Genomic DNA, 19157 nt, shown 5'->3' on the forward strand with positions numbered 1-19157 from the left:
GCCAAAGTTTTGGTTTTTACAAAGTCTGCTGCTTCAGTTTTTATGATGGCAATTTGCATATACTCCAGAATGTCACGAAGAGTGATCAGATGTATTGCAATTAATTGCAAAGTACCTCTTTGGCATGACCATGAACTTAATCCCAAAAACAATATTTCCACTGCATTTCAGCCCTGCCACAATAGGACCAGCTGACATCATGTCAGTGATTCTCTCGTTAACACAGGTGAGTGTTGACGAGGACAAGGCTGGAGATCACTCTGTCATGCTGATTGAGTTAGAATAACAGACTGGAAGCTTTAAAAGGAGGGTGGAGCTTTGAAATCATTGTTCTTCCTTTGTTAACCATGGTTACCTGCAAGTAAACACATGCAGTCATCATTGCTTTGCACAAAAAGGGCTTCACCGGCAAGGATATTGCTGCTAGTAAGATTGCACCTAAATCAACCATTTATCGTCAAGAACTTCAAGGAGAGAGGTTTAATAGTTGTGAAGAAGGATTCAGGGCACCCAAGAACGTCCAACAAGCACCAGGACCGTCTCCTAAAGTTGATTTAGCTGCGGAATCAGGACACCACCAGTGTAGCGCTTGCTCAGGATTGGCAGCAGGCAGGTATGAGTTCATCTTCATGCACAGTGAGGCGAAGACTTTTGGAGGATGGCCTGGTGTCAAGAAGGGCAGCAAAGAAGCCACTTCACTCCAGGAAAAACATCAGGGACACACTGATATTCTGCAAAAGGTACAGGGATAGGACTGCTGAGGACTGATGAGTCCCCTTTCGGATTGTTTGGGGCATCTGGAAAAACGCTTGTCTGGAGAGGGAAAAGTGAGCGCTACCATCAGTCCTGTGTCATGCCAACAGTAAATCATCCTGAGACCATTCATGTGTGGGGTTGCTTCTCAGCCAAGGGAGTGGGCTCACTCACAATTTTGCTTAAGAACACAGCCATGAATTAAGAATGGTATCAAAACATCCTCCAAGAGCAACTTCTCCCAACCATCCAAGAACAGTTTGATGATGAACAATGCCTCTTCCAGCATGATGGAGCAGCTTGCCATAAGGCAAAGTGATAACTAAGTGGCTCGGGGAACAAAACATCTAAATTTTGGGTCCATGGCCAGGAAACTCTCCAGGCCTTAATCCCATTGAGAACTTGTGGTCAATCCTTAAGAGGCGGTTGGACAAACAAAAAAAGATAAGAGCGAAGTGGCAATTCAAATCTTTAGTAGTTAGACTTCAAAGCATTACAGCTCTTAACTGGTGTATTTGCCTCCTGATACAGTTCTTGATGATGATAATAATGCTATTTATATAGCACTTTCTACTTCAGGGTCCATAGGGTATCCACAGGATACCTTGGGGTATAGGCGATGGCGGCAGACATCCAGGCACCACAGAGTTAAATTTTCAGCCTCCCAGGATGCACTGGGGTCCCTCTCCTATACCCCGCCCCCGAGCCTCAGGCCACTCAGTTTTCGTAGGTGCCTGGCCGGACCAGTCGCACCGTACAGAGGGGGGTCTTTTTAAGGCCCCTGAATATTTCTTCGCAGCTGTGGCTGCACAACTAGAGTGCTCCAGCATAGGACTGTCAGTATAGACGTCCATGCTGTCACTCCTACACCCCGCCGGTACCAGAACGCCGGTACCGATCCGGGGATGCTGGTAGGTAGCCGGGGTCACAGTTAGCGGTGATCCCCGGCTACCTGGACTGTGGCCGGATGCACGGGGAACAAGGTAAGCGGCGGGGTCCCGCGGTGGGCACCCGCCGGTAACACAGTCCTGTTTGGTCCCCAGGCAGGGGGCTCCCTGGGGACCGGCTGCGCGTGGGGCCAGGTACTGATCCTGCGCCTTCCACTAGACCACCAGGGACAGCGGGCCGCAGCATGTGCGGTACAGCGCGGCGTCCCAGGGGTTAATAGCATGCCAGGGGAGAACGCCTTCCCTGTCTCACAGCCGGCGTCTTCCCCGCTGCACAGTGCCATTCCACAGCGGTCTGAGCGGGCTATGTCAGCGCTCCTCCCCCGGGCCCTGCCTTCTCTCTGCTCCTCGGTGGCCATTTTCTCACTACATGTGCTGGGGATGGCAAACACTGCTGGAAGCTGATACAGATGCCATTGCGGTCCGGGTCCCCCGCATACCTCTCCTTCAATTAAGGTCAGTGCATGCAGCACTGTTTCCTACCAGGCTCTGGTCTGTGTAGTTGATCGCAGTGCTTGTAATGCAGGATGTTATCTGTGCATTGTATGTGACTTAAATGCTAGCGCTGTTTGCCTGTACTTTCATTTCTGACTGTCAGCCTTTTCCTATCCCTGTTCTTCTGCTACAGCCCTTGCGGTGCGGTGTCGCAGGGTGTTTATTACCTCACAGTAAACGTGGTTTTTCTGTGTGGGAGGTCACATACGCTCCGTTCACACTCCTCATGTCGGAAAGTGAACGAGGATATCCTCTTCCAGCTATAATGTACTGATATCATGTGCAGTTAGCGGAGGGATATGTAGACGCTGAGGGTTTATGGAGGGCATGTTGTATTATATATCACGCCCCATTTCTGTCACTGTGCCTGCACAAAAAAAGGGGACCGCCCTCGGCTGGCTAAGATGCTTACAGCCTTTGTGGGCAACGCCCCCTGCGTTTCCCCATAGGGGTTATCGCAGCCTGTGGTGGTCTCATCACATGCAGGGGTCCCTGGACAGTTGATGGTACCCCAGTGTATCCTGCTTTTCGCCCCCCCAGGTCTCGCAGGAGCCTGTGTGGGTGAATTTATTGTCCAAATGGTATAGCACCTGATGGACGTTTTACAGGGGGCCTTCTAAACGGCCTTTCGGGTCTCAGACGGGTAAAGACATGACGTCTGATGACGGTGACATTATTGACTTTTTCAGACACGAGCCCCTTAGTGCAAAGGAGGCGTAGTCTGGGTCTAAAGTCTATATACCTGGCCTTCTACGGGCAGTCCGTGCGGCTTTGGTTATTACATATCCCCCGTGGCTAAATCCAAATATGCCTTCTTTAAGGATAAGGGTGTTGCCACTGTAATTCCTCTATCTGGTCAGGTGGATCATTTAGAGGAGGCGTGGAAATTCCGGGTAAGCGGTTCCAGTCTCAAAAACGGTTGACCTTTTGCATACCCTTTTTGCGGATAATTACATTTCCGAATGGGAGTTACCTTTACGGGTAGATTCTCATGTTACACGCCTAGTGAGGAGTGCTACGTTGCCCATGCCCTCCAGGTCCTCTTTGAAAGAGGTTCCAGATTGCAAGGTGCAAATATATCTAAAATCCAATATTCCCTTGCTGGAGGGGCTTCCAGGCCGGCTATGGCCGTGTGCTGGGGGGCCAGAGCCATGGAACACTGAGTAGGTAACTGGATCTCTGCACACTGACTCTCCAGCAGAGCAGGTGGATAGTGGCAAATTCTCAGAGACTTTGCCACGTTCATAATGAGACGGTCTTACATATAGCCTACTCCTTTCCAGAATCTCCTCGGCAGCAGTAGCGGCTTGCCGCTCCCTGTGGTTGCGCTCTTGGAAAGCGGACGCAGATTCCATTTGGAATGCTTTGCCTTTTACGGGACAAGTCCTGTTTGGCCCTTGTCTGGACGCAATTGTGGCCCTGCAGGCAGCAGCTACGTCTGCGTGTCTGCCATCGGCTACAGTCCCATCAGGGTCTGGGACTTTGTCTTTTCGGCCCTGTGAGGCCAGGGTAAGTCTAAAATACAGCTTTCCAAAACAGTCAGTAGCCAGGAAATCTGCTCAGCCATAAGAACAGGCTTAGAGTACAAGACGTCCTACTCCCAAGTTGGACTATAAGCCTTCAGCCTCATGGGACGGGCCTCCTCTCAGGAGCCCCCAGAGTTGGAGGCCAGCTTCTCCAGTTCGCCCAGTGCTGGTGTCTGACCACCACGGACACTGGGGTAAGAGAAGTATTTTCTTGAAGGTATGTCCTCTCTTCCCGGTAAAAGCCTCCCAGACGGTTTTTCGTTACAGGTCTTCTGTCAATTCAGGACAAGGCCCTGTAATTTTTGAGGGTGTTACACTCTATGCTCCAGGCAGGAGTTATAGTACCTATTCCGTTGCCCCAAAGGGGAACGAGGTATTACTCCATCCTCTTTCTGGTACAGACACCCAATGGGGCTTACCAGGACATTCTCAACCTCGAATCCTTCAACAAATTCTTAAGGGTTCCTCGGTTCGGGAGAGGGACCCTGCATTCCATCATTCAATGGAGCCTGGGAATTTTGTGGTGTCGTTGGATATATTCAGGGTGACTACCTGAATATCCCTCTTATCTTAGCACACCAGTGTTTTCCTCAGGTTTGCAGTGGTCAATAAGCGTTTCCAGTTTCTGGCATTGCCCCTTGGTCTGGCCTCCGCGCCTCACGGTTTACCAGGGTCATGGTAGTTATTGCAGCCCACCTGCGGATGCAGGGGGTCCGCTTGTTACCCTATCCGAATGACCTCCTGTTGTTACCACGGTCTCCAGAGATACTTCAGTGCCATATGCAACGGACAATATCTGTGTTGCTACGTTAGGGCTGACTGATAAACTGGAAATGGTCCTCTCTGATTCTTCACAGAGGATGCTCCATATCCCAACATCTGAGGATCTTTGTGATTGAGGAAAAGATCTCTGCAGGCAACTGCGTACCTTTGCCTGTAATGCAGAGTCGCCGAGTGTCTATTCACTTGGCAATGTGGTTCCTGGGTTCCAGGATGTCGCTGTTCGACATGGTGGAGTACCCAGCTTCACTCTAAAGAACTTGATCCTCTCCGGATGGGATGGGTTGCCCCATAGGATAAAGTCAATAGGCTTTCCCTGGAGGTTTGTCTCTCTCTGGCCTGGTGGCTGCAGAAAGCTCACCTAAACAAGGGGCACCCCCTTTGGGATTGCGGACAGGGTCCTTCTGACGACGGACGCCAGTATCCGTGGCTGGGAAGCAGTGACGGGTCCACACTTGTTCCAGGGCAGGTGGACACCAGTAGTTTTTGCGCTTCCCATAAACATCTGAGAACTCTGAGCAGTATTCAAGGTTCTCCAGCATGCAGGACAGGTCCTCCACGGAAATACCGTGCAGGTACAGTCTGACAACGCCATCATGATGGCTTATGTAAGCCACCTAGGAGGTTCCCGAAGTCAGGCGACACTAACAGTGGTGTCCCGAATTCTGGCTTGGATGGAAGGCTATATCCCTGCCGTCATCGGCAGTGTTCATTCAGGAATCCTCAGATGGAAAGCAGGCTTTCTCAGCCGTCAAGACGTGCATTCAGGGAAATGTCCTCTTTATCAGGAGGTGTTCAATCTTCTGGTGAACAAGTGGAGCCTTTCAGAGATGAGACTCTTCTGATAGACGTAGGTAGGTCCAGTGGACCTTCCAAGTTGTGTACCTCGTCCCTCCGTTATCCCTTCTTCCTCCAGTAATAGCAAGAAGAAGGCACGCTCCTGCTGATAGCTCCAGCGTAGGCCAGATGGCACTATTACTCAGATCTTCGGAGCCTCTCAGTTAACACTCCGAAGCTGTTGCATCTACGCCCGGACCTGTTGTCTCAGGATCCTGGCTGATACCCAGACCTGGGTTGTCTGTCCTTGACGGTGTGGCGGTGGAGACTGCCCTCTTAAGGTCTAGGAGTTTTTCCAGCTCTATAGTTAACAGGGGCTCTGTCCATGCTAAGAGCTCGGAAGTTTTTATCTGCAAGAATTTACCATTAGGTATGGTATACTTTCTTTGAGGTGTCGCCCTAGAGGCTAGGCTCCTCGGGTATTCCGGATATCCACAGGTTGGCTTTCCTACAGGTGGGCTTAGATAACGGTCTTCGCCTTGCTTACCTGAAGGTGCAGGTTTCTGCCCTGTTAGTATGGTTTCAGTGTAGGATTGCTACTCTTCCTGATGTCCGCACCTTTGTGCAGGGTGTACGTTATATTCAGCATCCCTTTGTTCCACCTGTGGCTCCTTGGGATTTGGCTGTGGTCCTTAGGGCTCTCTGAGGACCGCCATTTGATCCACTGGGCTCAGTGGATTTCAAATGGCTTACGGCTAGGACTGTATTCCTTCTGGCTCTTAATTTGGCCAGTAGGATCTCAGAATGGGAGGCTCTGTCATGTAGACCTCCCTTTTTGTCATCTTTCCTAGGAACAGGGCAGTGCTTGCCTTTACTTCCCCAGTCCTGTCTGCTGGTGAGGCCTGTTTGGCTGTGGTACGGGCGCTAAGAATTTAAATTGACCGTACCAGTCCATTTAGGAAATCAGACTCTCGGTTTTGTCCTTTCTGATTTCCATAGAAAGGGTTGGCCTGCCACTACGCTAACTTTGGCAGGATGGATTCACAGGTCTTCCTGTTCCATCCTCTATTAAAGCTCTTCCACTAGGTCTGTGGGTCCTTCGTGGGCAGCTCGACGTGGCGCCTCAGCGGTGATTGGCAGCCACGTGGTCATCTGTCCATATTTTTGTAAGGTATTATGCTTTTGATACCTTCGCCTCTCAGGATGCTTCCTTTCGGCGGCGGATTCTCCTTACAGCACAGGAGCGTCCCCACCCTTAAAGGATACTGCTTTGGGACATCCCCAAGGTATCCTGTGGATACCCTATGGACCCTGAAGTAGAAAATATGAGATATGGTAAGAACTTACCCTTGTTATCTATTTCTACGAAGTCCATAGGGTTCCACAGGACTCCCGCCCTGTCGCACCTGTACTGCAGATGGGCTTTGATCTGGTCACCGGTTTCTCCGTCTCCTTCTGGTGAGAATGTGATTCTTGTGTGTTCCAGACTGTCTTCTCTCTCTTTTTTGCTCCTGCTCCGGCCTATGGCTTGTTACGAAACTGAGTGGCCTGAGGCTCGGGGGCGCGGGGTATAGGAGAGGGACCCCAGTGCATCCTGGGAGGCTGAAAATTTAACTCTGTGGTGCCTGGATGTCTGCCGCCATCGCCTATACCCCAAGGTATCCTGTGGAACCCTATGGACTTCGTAGAAATAGAGATAACAAGGGTAAGTTCTTACCATATCTCATATTTTTCTCCTAATAGGACTCAACATGCTTTACATTTGCACATACAGTCAATAAAATTTCCCAAAGAACCGTGCACATGGTGAATCCATAAAAATAATTTCTAAGTTATTCATTAGATACATCTTACCATATTGCGGTGAAAAATAATCTAATTTGCAAAGACAAGTGTCAGGTATTAAAAGACTGGTTTCAATCAATAACTCCTTGTGCCTCATTCAAAGTTGTACATATTGCCACCGCAGCTGCGTTCCCGTACGTAGCCGCTGTGCGAAAATATGCAAATGTCGCAGCCGCCGGGAGATGTATTGAGACGCCCACCCTCTTTGCAAATCCAAGCATCTGCGTACAAAGACACAGCATCATTTGCTGATCCTCCAATTTTAGCACTATGGTCGTGCAGAATAGGCGCCGGAACAGAGACGCCGAAGTCCTATTTCACAGACCCAGGATGTGAAATGGTTGCGCCCACTGCCTGTCAAACACACTGCGAATGAATAGTCGCTGCGAGACTACGGTGATGCAACTCAGACGCATGCACAGATTACTGATAAACGCTCAACTGCGAAAACATCGGCATATTCACAACTCTGAATTTGGTCCAATATATGTATATTTTCACAATATATGTGTATTTGCACAATTTAAGGTAGATGTATCATAGAAATGATCTTCCAAAAGAAGGTACAAAACCCCCAAGGATCCTAATATCACAAAATAGACTCCTGAGATGAAAAAACAAACAAAAGAAAAGATCCTCCCAATGCACAGGGTTGAAAAACCTCAAAACTAAGATTCAAAAATCATTGTATAATCATAGATCAACCATAGAAACTCAAATAAAAAAAATACTCCCTGTATTTTTCGCTATTACTAGACCTTTTATGGATATGTTGTCAATGTCTCTATTATGAAATTATAAAGCTTATTTTGGGATAAAGATTGTAGTTTTTTAGATTTAAGAATATTCTTGGAATGTTCAAGCAACCTTGTATTTAGTGTTCTGGTTGTCCTTCCATCTTGAGCTCCACACTTAAAATAAATAGGTTATGCAACATATGTTTAGTTAGTGAAGTAATTTCATCAATAATCCCAAACTATTAAATAGTTCTTTTTATTTCGGCAAAATTTACAAGTAATAAATCCATTTTATATCCCTGTGTCATAAGGCCAATAGAGAAACCTTTTGTAAGAATAATTACCCCCTCGCTGGTGGTTTTTCAGTACTGTACTGTGCTGTGCTGAGCCCATTTTTATAAGTTTGCGCCAGTCGGGTGTGATATAAAAGATCGACAGACAAAAGGTCGACACCAAATGGTCGACAGGTACGAAAGATCGACGGACATACCTGTATGGTCGATAGAAAAATGGCTGACACTTTTATTTATTATTGTATTTTAAGCCTAACCGTAACCCTCCCCCTAGTGCCTAACCCTAACCGTCCTTTACAGCAGCCTAACCCTCCCCAAGTGCCTAACCCTAACCTTAAAAATGTGGGGAAAAAGAATGTGCCGACCTTTTGGTGTCGACCTATACATTGTCAACCTTTTGTCTGTAGACCCTACAGACAAAAGGCTACTGCACCTGTCACATTTCAGCATTGGTATTACATTATCGCATTTTTACCCACACAAATTACACCTTGATCTTTTCCGAAGACTTAGAATTTTCAGAAATCCTGTCATTCTGATCAGCATGCAGTAACTTCTATTAGGGGAACCTACTTTGAAAGAGGGATCTCCTCTTTAATTTTTTAACCCCATCTTTGTAGTTTCTATGGTTGGAGAGATATAGGAACTTTTAAGATCCTACCCACATACTTTTCATTCAGGTTTTTTTTTTTTTACCCACCAAACTGATGATGTTGCACATTTACAATATTGTCTTAAGAGCCCCTGGTCATCTTGATCGGTGGGGGAAAGATGACTTGTTTTTTTTGTTTTTTTTATATCTTCCTGTAGCTGTGTAGGATGAATGGCTTAATGTCTAATGGGAGAACAAGCCCCACTCGTCCTCTGTACCAAAGGGTTAATAATAATGAAGAAAAGCTTCTAAATGATAATATTTTCATTAAACCAGTTAGGGGAGACATGATCATTTTAAATTAAAGCTGAATCATATATAAAAAAAATAGAGTACCCACACAATTAATTTTTTCCAAAAAAATCTATTCGACATGGGTTTAGAAGGCTGTGCAATACCTAAGAACCTTATGTGGAATTTATATGAATGTGAGATATGTTATTTATTTGTGTTTCCCTTCCAGTTTGGTGAAGTTTGAAGAAAGTAATGATAAATCACTGCTGATTTTTGGCTCTGTCAGCAACATTTCGGCAAAGGATGCAGTCCCAGTGCAGGTACATTTAGATGATGATTTACTAAATACAGAGTTGATACAGTTTGTGTCACTAAAAACTTCTGCCTCTTCTATTATAGAGCATTAATACAATGGTGGTATTGGAGTCCAATGGGAATTTGATTTTGTACACTGGAGTGGTTAAAGTAAGTTTCAATTCTGTGAACCGAATAATTGTATATTTAATTACATCAAACTATTTTATGTTGCATTTTACATTTTGTGCACTGTTTGAGACACTTCATAATTGCTTTTTCTGGTTTAAACATAGCATTTGAACATTTTGTATGCATTCTGACTTTATAATACAACGAAAGGAAGGTGTTTTCCTGACATTTAACATTGAATTGCTCTTCCTTGTTTTGTGCTGAAGGTTGGAAAGATTTTCATTCAAGGATTGCCTGCCCCATCCCTTGGCATGTCTAATCCAATGCCTCGTCCAAGCACCCCACTTGAGAGCATCAGCACCCCGACTAAGTCCTTGGGCAAGCATTTGGTTCCTATGGATGAAGTGGTAGGAGTTTAATTTCTTAAGCTAGACAATCAACTTACTTTTATTATAATCATTATAGTTTCACTTTATCTTGTCATATATTTTTATTATGCTGCAGTGCCGGACAGTCGGCATACTCATGCGTGATTACAGTTAAGCATAATAACTAAATATGTGGTGCAAATAGAAGTGTGATCTGTGCCTGAACAATTACAGCTAGCACAATTACAGGTTGCACAAATGCCAGTGTGAAGTGCGTACGTAGGCGCTAAACAACATAGCATTCACACACACAAATCCATATAAGACATATCAATGGGGGATGTTTCCTTCAAGTAGCAATGTCATGAACAGTGAGTGACAAGGAAAAATAAGCAAATTGAAAGTGGCAGAGATGCTGGTTGTTGCACAGAGGTTTGATGACGTAGTAGGTACACAAGATAAATTTGAAGTGGATGGACTCTGAGCAGGAGCACTTTTGTAGGATGCGAGTCTGTGAGGAGAGCCAGGGTTGAGGTTTGTTGTGTTAAAGTTGAAGTGAGGTCACTTGGGCTGGTTCAGGGCATCAGGGAGTTTGCAAAGATACAGCAGTGTTGGAACAGGACTGAGAAGGGAAGGATTCTAGAGATCTTGAGAAGATTTATATACTCAAAGCCATGAAGGAGTTGCTTTGTGTTCTAGGATTATGTAGACGTAAGGAAAGGTAGAAGGAAGTGAGATTGTGGTAATAGGGTGGAAAGACAAAATTGGAGCAGTTAGATGTCACACAGGTTGGAGAAGACTAGGTCATGGGTGGGAATAGATGCCCATTGAAGAGGTGAGTATGAGTTCAGGGGGAGTGACCCTGTGTCTACAGTAAGGAGACAGTAGGATGCCTACTCAGCCACCTTGGTGGTCACCAGGACTAGGAGTGTGGGTGAAAAAAAGACCACCATAGGACAGGGTAGATGGTGTCAGATGGGGAGATCCAGGTTTCAATAAGGGCTGTGAGACGAGTGAATGGCCATGGGTGGATGAGAATGTTGTAGATGGATCTAGCATTCCAGAGTGCACTGGCTACCAAATGGAGTCTGAGGTGGGAAGTTTTGTGCCGGATGAAGGAATGTTAGATGGTAGTTGGGATGGTCCAGGTGCCTGACTTGGGCTGATGCTGCAAGGAGGTGATTGACAAAAAAAAGAAATACGTAATAGGGGATATGTGGGCAATGGCAAGGCAGCGATATAATGCAGGTGCACAGTTAGGAGCATATTAAGCTTCTTGCAGAGGAATGTAGATAAGGGAAGGCTGGCTCTGAGACACTAGAGGGGGGGGGTGAAAGGAAAGTAGGGTGAATGTGTATAAGAGGTATTGGTGGGTGAGCATGGGATGTTGTGTAGGGGCTGTAGGGGTGTGGTGTGACTTAATTAACCATAGGGAGCTTTGCTCGAAAGTGAAACATGTTAGGAGTTAAATAGGGAATGGAATCCCGGCTGCCGCATGGCCGGCAGTTCGACTCCCGGCAGCCCGACAGATGAGCAGAGCCCGGCAGCAGAAGCCCGACAGCACTGGAAATCCCGATCGTCCCTAAGGTAAGTATAAACTAACCTAACCTAACCCTCCTTAGGGGTGCCTAACCCTAATCCCCCCCCCCCCCCCCAAGTGCCTAACCCTAATCCCCCCCCTCCCCGCTCCCTAAACCTAAGTCCCCCGGGGGGGTGCCTAACCCTAATCCCCCCCTTCCCCGCTCCCTAAACCCAAGTCCCCCGGTGGGGTGCCTAACCCAAACCTCCCCCGGTGGGGTGCCTAACCCAAACCTCCCCCGGTGGGGTGCCTAACCCAAACCTCCCCCGGTGGGGTGCCTAACCCAAACCTCCCCCGGGGGGGTGCCTAACCCTAACCTCCCCCGGGGGGGGTGCCTAACCCTAAGTCCCCCCCGGGTGCCCTAAACCTAATCCCCCACCGCGGCTGTCTGCTCGTGGCTCCCGGCGTCCCTTCGATCGGGATGCCGGGTGCCGGTCTCCCGCCGCCTGGTAAATGACAGGCGTCTAGGTATAGACGCCGGTCATATATCCCACGCCGGGATAAGGCAGCCTGGAAGCCAGTTGTCGGTATTAAGGCAGCCGGTTTCCCAACTGCAAACCGTTAAATAGGTTAGGAGGCAAATGATGGAGCAAGAGATTAGTCTACTTAGTTTGCATACGTTTATCAATTACATCGAACAGAGGGCCTGATGCAGACCCGCTCGCGAGCGATGGTGGCCCAATGCGCATGCGCACGACGGAGGGAGCTCCGTCATGCGCATGCGCGAGACCCGGCAAGCGACGAGGAATTCGACGCTCGGGGTCTCGCACCAAAGGGGGCGTGCTGTCGATGGTGAGTGACAGCACGCCCCCTTTGGTGGGCGTGCCGGGGGCGTGGCTGCCAGAAGGAGGCGTTCCCATGGGAACGCCTACCGTCTGAGTCCGGCCCCACTGACATCACTAGTGATGTCAGTGGGAGTGATTTTGGCTCTGATAGAGCCAAAATCACTCCAGGCCTTGCGGTCACCGAGACCCTACCGCAGGGTCTCGTCGCAAGCCCGATGGTCTTGACCATCGCGACCATCATCATGGACGCTCGCATAGCTGTGGGTGGTAACCCACAGCTATGCGAGCGTCCAAGAGGCCGCTCCATTTTTAGGGAGGAGGGCTCTGATTCAGAGCGAGCGCTCTGGTCAGAGCTTTCGGCTCTGAATCAGGCCCAGAGTTTGTGTCTCAACTGATGTAGGCAATGGTAGTATTCATGATGGTGTCAATAGGGTTTAGAACAATCCTTGGATGGTGGTAATCTTATGGCAGTGGAAGCAGGCACTGGATTAACTTGTACCTAGTAGTCTTTAGGTAGTATTAAGGGGTCGATCCTAATAGCCGCGATGATCTCACCGGCGCGTGCATCGTGGCAATGGCCCCACTTTACTGCAGCCGGGATTCGCAGAATCTTGTTCGCAGCCCCGTAGTGCTGCCGTTGTTGCCGTTGCCGGCATTTTAACGCAGTTGCAACGGCAACTCGCACCCCTCGCGGCTAATTAAATTGACCAGTTAGTGTAAGTTGATGGTATTCACAAGTAAGGAGCTCAGTAGTGTTTAGTTGCAAGATTGGGAACTCATTAGTCCTTAAATGGTGGTGGTCACAGTGATGGGATGCAAAAGATCAGTAGATGACAGATTACTTGTGTGAAGCTGGGCATACACTATACAATTTTCTGTCAGATATCTGTCCAATCTGGCTGGTTGGAATGAAAACCCGGTAATGTATGGGAGTAAATGACAGTCAATCATATGGTTTTAAACACTGAAAAAAGGACAAAAAATAATTGTTCAAATTGGTTAAATTTATGTTTTAACCAATTTGTCTGAACAATCATTTTTGGTTATTTTCCAGTGTTTGTGAACAAATGGACGATTGTCATTGGCTCCCATACATTACCAGGTTTTCATTCCAACCAGCCAGATTGGACAGACATCTGACAGAAAATTGTATAGTGGATGCCCAGCTTTAGGAATAACATGAGAATGTTTGGGCTAGCCAAGGTGTCTGATTTGGAGATATGTGAAACACAGTTATAAGCTCTCATTTAGAAAGGGTTGAATGGATGCTGGATGTCCTAGCAGCTACTGGGGACTGAGCTGCATGATGAGTGGGTGGTTGTCAGGGCCAATGGCATTCAAATCTGAAGCCCTAGCAGTCTCTCCCTGTCCTGCACACCCCTGAGTCAGGAGACTGAAGAGAGGTGCTGGCAGTTGACCCCTAGGTTGATTGAGGGCATTTAGAGCCAGCAGAGGAGTACAATAGACTGCAGGTTGTGTAGATTGCTGTTGGTGGATTATGTAGGAGGCCGCTTTAAGAGGCTCAATGTCAGCAGCACATCTAGGGCAGAGAGAACCTACAATATTGGGAGAACAGGGTGGAGTTGGGAGGCTGACAGATTTGTGGTGGAGCCAATTAATGTAGATTTCAGACTGTCCCGAAACTACAAAGCAGATAAGGCAGATCAAGAACATGCCCAATATGCTTCTTTTAGTCCAGGAGACGTTAAACAGCTGATACTGTATATGGCCCAAAGTAATCAACAGGGTAACCTGGACTGGGAGTGACTTGAACCTATTAAAGCCATGCCGTATGTAATAAAGGCTACAAGATTTCAAAATGTGCAGACTCCACAGAAAAACCTTGGTGTTCAATAAGTGGCCACGAGCTGAAATTTCCACAGTATCTAATGCATCTCATTCTCCATAGCGCAAGACAATGGAAAAAACATGTCGCATATAAAATAGGGAAATACACTGTAGACAAAATAAATGCCTATAGATTGTAAGCTTGCGAGCAGGGCCCTCTTACCTTTATGTATGTCTTTTACGTGTGTCCTTTATGTATGTCTGTCTGTCTTTTACAACCCAGTAAAATGTTAATGTTGAGTCAAATTGTAAAGCGCAATGGAATTTGCTGCGCTATAGAGGAAACTGTTAACAAATGCAGACTTGGAAAAAAAGGAGAGGTATTTGCTGCACAATAGTTTGGTGAAGATTTTTGAAAAAGTCTATTTTATTATTTTGCAGGCAGGAATGTTGTCCCCAGTTCCTGAGTTGCGGGATTCAAACAGAGTCCATGAGTCCAATTATCTGGATGATTGCACTTTCCTTCAGTTTGGCACATATATCCACTCTGTGAGAGATCCTGTACATAATAGATTAACTTTGGTGGGTTATCTGACATACCTGTATTTAATTAATATTTGGAACCAGCAGCTCACTCTTCACAACATCCCCCCCCACCTCTTTCTTGTTCTTCTACATGCCACATTCCACCTTCCACTCTGTCCTGCCCCGACCCCTTTCTGCTGTTCTACACCCCCTTCTTCCGCCATGGTTGCTTCCCCGCCGCTCCTTCTAATGAATTGTATTTTAAGATCCTTACATTGTTCTTGGTTTTCACTTATAGGAATTGACAACTGGGTCTATGGTTAGGATTACTATTCCAGACATTGCTACCTCGGAACTAGGTAACTTTAAACTACATTGTAATCTTGCTATTTTATACATTTTACTTGTTTCACAAGAAGTTTATTGGAGTTGTGTGAATTCCACAGTAGAACTCATTCTCAGTATGTTTTATGTAAAAAAATGGAGTCTGTCTATGTAATAAATATGGCCAGAAGGGATGGATCAGGATTCGGTAAAAATAGTGATATTCAGAAGGTTGACATTTAGAATGTCGTTTTGCTCTATCTCTGTCAGCCATAGGGAACCATGGGCATAGGGTGGAGCAGGGGGAGCCTGGGACCAACTAGTTTAGTTTTTTTTTTTTTTACCTAGCAGCGCAGGCTCCTTCTCCCCTGTACCCCACCCCCTGAGCAAGAGAGCCAGTTTTAGTTTGGTGTCTAAGGAGTGGGCACTTTTTTATGGGCTGCTACTGCAACCTCTACACAGTTTTATTTACTTTTATTTTCTTTTATACTGAGCAAGCATCGTGCCAGTGTCATTGACATCCCCTCTGCCGCTCCCCTTCTTCCCTGTTCTGGTGGCCGGAGCACTGGCAACATGGTCAGTGACCCCGGCTGGCTCCTACTTACACAAACCGGAGCCCAGACTTTATCGCCTCTGGTCAGGGAGACGACTGGCGGCATTTGCAGAGGGGTCCCGGTCATCTACGCACCATGCTATACCACTAGGGAAACTGGCTGTAATGGGAGGTGCTTTCCTGAGTGGAGCACATTCCCTGGTGTTGGCCACACGAGGATTTGACGGCAGATAAGAACCACTTGGCCCATCTAGTCTGCCCCATTATTAAACATATTGTTACCTCAACCCTTATTGATCCTTACTTCTTCTGAAGGATATCTTTGTCTATCCCATGCATGTTAAATGGCTGTACTGTCTTCTCCTCTACCACCTCTGATGGGAGGCTATTCCACTTGTCCACTACCCTTTCTGTGAAGTAATTTTTCCTCAAATTTCCCCTGAACCTACCACCCTCCAGTTTCAGAACATGTCCTCTTGTTCTAATACTTCTCTTTCTTTGAAGAATGTCTCCTTCCTTTACCTTGTTAAAACCCTTTATATATTTGAACGTTTCTGTCATGTCCCCCCTTTCCCTTCTCTGCTTCAAACTATACATATTAAGATCTTTTAGTCTTTCCTGGTACGTTTTGTGGTGTAGACCTTGCACCATTTTAGTTGCCCTTCTTTGTACAGTCTCTAATGTATTAATATCCTTCTGGAGATATGGCGTCCAGAACTAAACACAGTATTCGAGACGAGGACGTACCAATGACCTATACAGTGGTGTTATCACTTATTTCTTTCTACTACTGATTCCTCTCCCTATGCAACCAAGCATCTGACTTGCCTTCCTCATTGCTTTGTTACAATGTTTGCTTGCCTTTAAGTCACCTGAAATAGTGATTTCTAGATCTCTTTCCTCTTCAGTAGTTTCCAGTATAGTGCCATTAATACTACATTTAGCCTTTGGATTTTTGAGACCCAAGTGCATGATCTTGCATTTTTTGGCATTAAACTGTAGTTGCCATGTTCTTGACCATTCCTCTAGTCTACCTAGATCATCAATCATTTGTTTTACACCTCCTGGTGTGTCTACCCTGTTGCATACCTTTGTGTCTGCAAAAAGGCATAGTTTCCCTTCAATACCATTTGCAATGTCACAAATAAAGATATTACAAAGCACTGGTCCAAGTACAGATCCCTGAGGTACTCCACTGGTAACATTTCCCTCTTGAAACTGCACTCCATTTACTACAACTCTGTTTCCTATCCTGCAGCCATGATCTTATCCATTCAACTATCTTTGTATCCAATCCCATGCTTTCCAGTTTATTTAACAGTCTCGATGTGGAACAGTGTCAAAAGCCTTACTAAAGTCTAGATAAGCTATATCTATGCCCCCCTTTATCTATTTCCTTAGTCACCCAGTCAAAAAAGTCAATAAGATTTGTTTGACATGATCTCCCCCCAGTAAATCCATCCTTTTTGGGATCCTGCAAATTGCTGGATTTGAGATAATCTACGACTTTCTTTTAAGAGTGTTTCCATCAGTTTCCCAACTACTGATGTAAGGCTCACTGGTCGGTAGTTGCTACCAGTGTCCTTGTCTAGGATCTATCACTGAGTCTGGCAGACCTACTATGATTGGTGTGCGGTTCGTCACCTAAACCTTTAGGTTTTCCCTTTATCTCAGATCCTGTTCTTTTTACAGACTGGCTTGGATTTGGGCCTTCAGATTTCCTCCCTTATGGTTCAGGTCTCCACACTCTGTTCTTTTCAAAAGAAGATTGCCTCTTTACCGGATGTCCAGACTTTTCTACAAGGTGTGCTTTACCTTCAACCGCCATTCATTCCTCCAGTGGCTCAAAAGATTTGGCTTTGGTGTTGATGTCTTAAATGGTGTATCTCCGTTGACTTACCCTGAAAACTGTCTTATTACTCGCCATTGCCTCGGCCTGGCTAATCTCTGATTTGAGTGCATTATTCCATCACTCTCCCTTCCTTATATTTCACCCGGATCAGGCGGTTCTCAGGAAGTGCCTTGGCTACCTTCCAAAGGGGGTTGGGCAGCCTAACCTTAACCCTCCGCCTAGTGCCTAAACCTAATACTTACCGTTGGGATCGCACCTCCGCCTACTGCCTAAACCTAATACTTACCGCAGGGATCGCACCTCCGCCTACTGCCTAAACCTAATACTTACCATTGGGATCGCAGCGGTCCGGATTCTCAAGCTGGGATTCTGAGCCCTTTGGGATTCCAGCGCCGGGATTCTGTGCACCAGGATGCCAACTACATCCCTTCCGATGGTTGTGTCCCATTTCCACATTAACCAGGATATTGTGGCACCTCCTTTTCCGTTCCTGATTCTTCTCTGGAGTTGGTCTCCCTGAATGTGGTTTGGGCTCTCCGTGTTTATGTAAATAGTAAGCAGGATGTCCAAAAATCTGATTCCCCATTTGTTTGTTTCCGACTTTAACAAACCGGGCTGGCTGGCCTCCAAACAGACTTTGGCTCGCTGGCTTTGTTTCACTATCCGCCATGCCTGTCTCTTGGCAGACCAACCGTATCCGGCCTCGGTGTGTGCTCATTCCACCAGGTCGGTGGAGAGTTCGTGTGCGTCTAGGCGTGGCGCATCTGCTAAGCAGCTTTGCAGGGCAGCCACATGGTCTTCCGCCTACACTTTCAGCAAATTCTATTGCCTGTTAATTCCTTTACTCTGAAGTCCCCGGGGGACACTGGGCACCTCTGACTGACAGGTTTTTTTTTTCTTCTGGTCCTTTCCGTCTCTCTCCTCTCTAACTGACTGTGTGCTTGAGGTATGTGTGCCGGTTCTTCTTCGCCCTCACAATGGGCTTGTTAACTAAACTGGCTTTCTGGCTAAGTTGGTGGGGGTATAGAAGAGAGGGTTACCTATGCAAAAGCTGAGTTGTTTTTGTTTTTTCTCCTTCATCCACTAGGGGACACTGGAGTTCAAGACAGTGGGGTATAGACGGTGGTAGAGTAGAGCCTGGCACTTTAAATAATTCAGAAGTGTGACTGGCTCCTCCCCCTCTATGCCCCATCAGCCCCAGTTTTAGAAATGTGCCCGAGAAGAGCCGGTCACATAGGGCTGAGCTCCAGCCCACACTTAGTAATTTTACTTTTATTTTAACTTTTATTTATTTTCATAGCTTCAACAAGCATTGAGGACAGGCTGACAGAGTGCTGCGTCTGTCAGCCTGCTACATGGAGGCATCAGGAGACCCGCCACCACTAATAAAGAGTGCGTGTCCGGGTCCCAGGCACCCTGGCAGTAGCTCAGGGAGGGACACGCCACAGTTTAATATAGAAGCTGTGTCCGTGCTTCCCCATGCCTAGCCGCAGTCCTGATGCCAGCAGCTGGTAAGTATAGCTCTGTTCCCCTGACTAGCGTGGGACTGAGTTAGATCTGCGGCCCCTCCGCCCCCTCCCAGGCTCATACAGTCCTGGATTCCTGGTATAACGCCGCTAGCGTTATTACAAGGGGCGGAGCTACCGCGCATATAGCGCGGATACCCATCAAGGGAGACTGTTCAGACAGTCTAATTACATAGGTGCGCTGTGCAATGCCTTTCTACGAGCTGCTGGCGCATCTCTTAACATCCCTGCACTGCTGAGTCAGCGCTGGCTCACTTAAAAGAGTCTGACAGCGCTGTGTTTGACTGCTGCCGATGTGATCTCCTCCTCCCTCTGCTCTATGCCATAGTGGTGAGCAGCAGGGGTTAGTTTATTGCCGGTTAAGACCGGATGCAATAGCGCCGGGGCTCTAC

The 19157-nt window shown here is 47.0% G+C and overlaps 1 protein-coding gene across 1 annotated transcript in view; it reads left to right on the forward strand.

Moving 5' to 3' along the window:
• Positions 1-19157, forward strand: part of ANAPC1 (anaphase promoting complex subunit 1) — a 149355-nt gene that overhangs the window by 22681 nt on the left and 107517 nt on the right. The window contains exons 12-16 of the mRNA XM_088477380.1: positions 9269-9359; positions 9439-9504; positions 9732-9872; positions 14427-14567; positions 14809-14869. Coding sequence (XP_088333506.1) covers positions 9269-9359; positions 9439-9504; positions 9732-9872; positions 14427-14567; positions 14809-14869 — 500 coding nt within the window. The remainder of the gene's footprint in view (positions 1-9268; positions 9360-9438; positions 9505-9731; positions 9873-14426; positions 14568-14808; positions 14870-19157) is intronic.

Source organism: Taudactylus pleione, unplaced genomic scaffold, assembly GCF_031769625.1.
Source record: "Taudactylus pleione unplaced genomic scaffold, aTauple2 ptg000201l, whole genome shotgun sequence".
In the NCBI taxonomy this organism is placed as follows: Eukaryota; Metazoa; Chordata; class Amphibia; order Anura; family Myobatrachidae; genus Taudactylus; species Taudactylus pleione.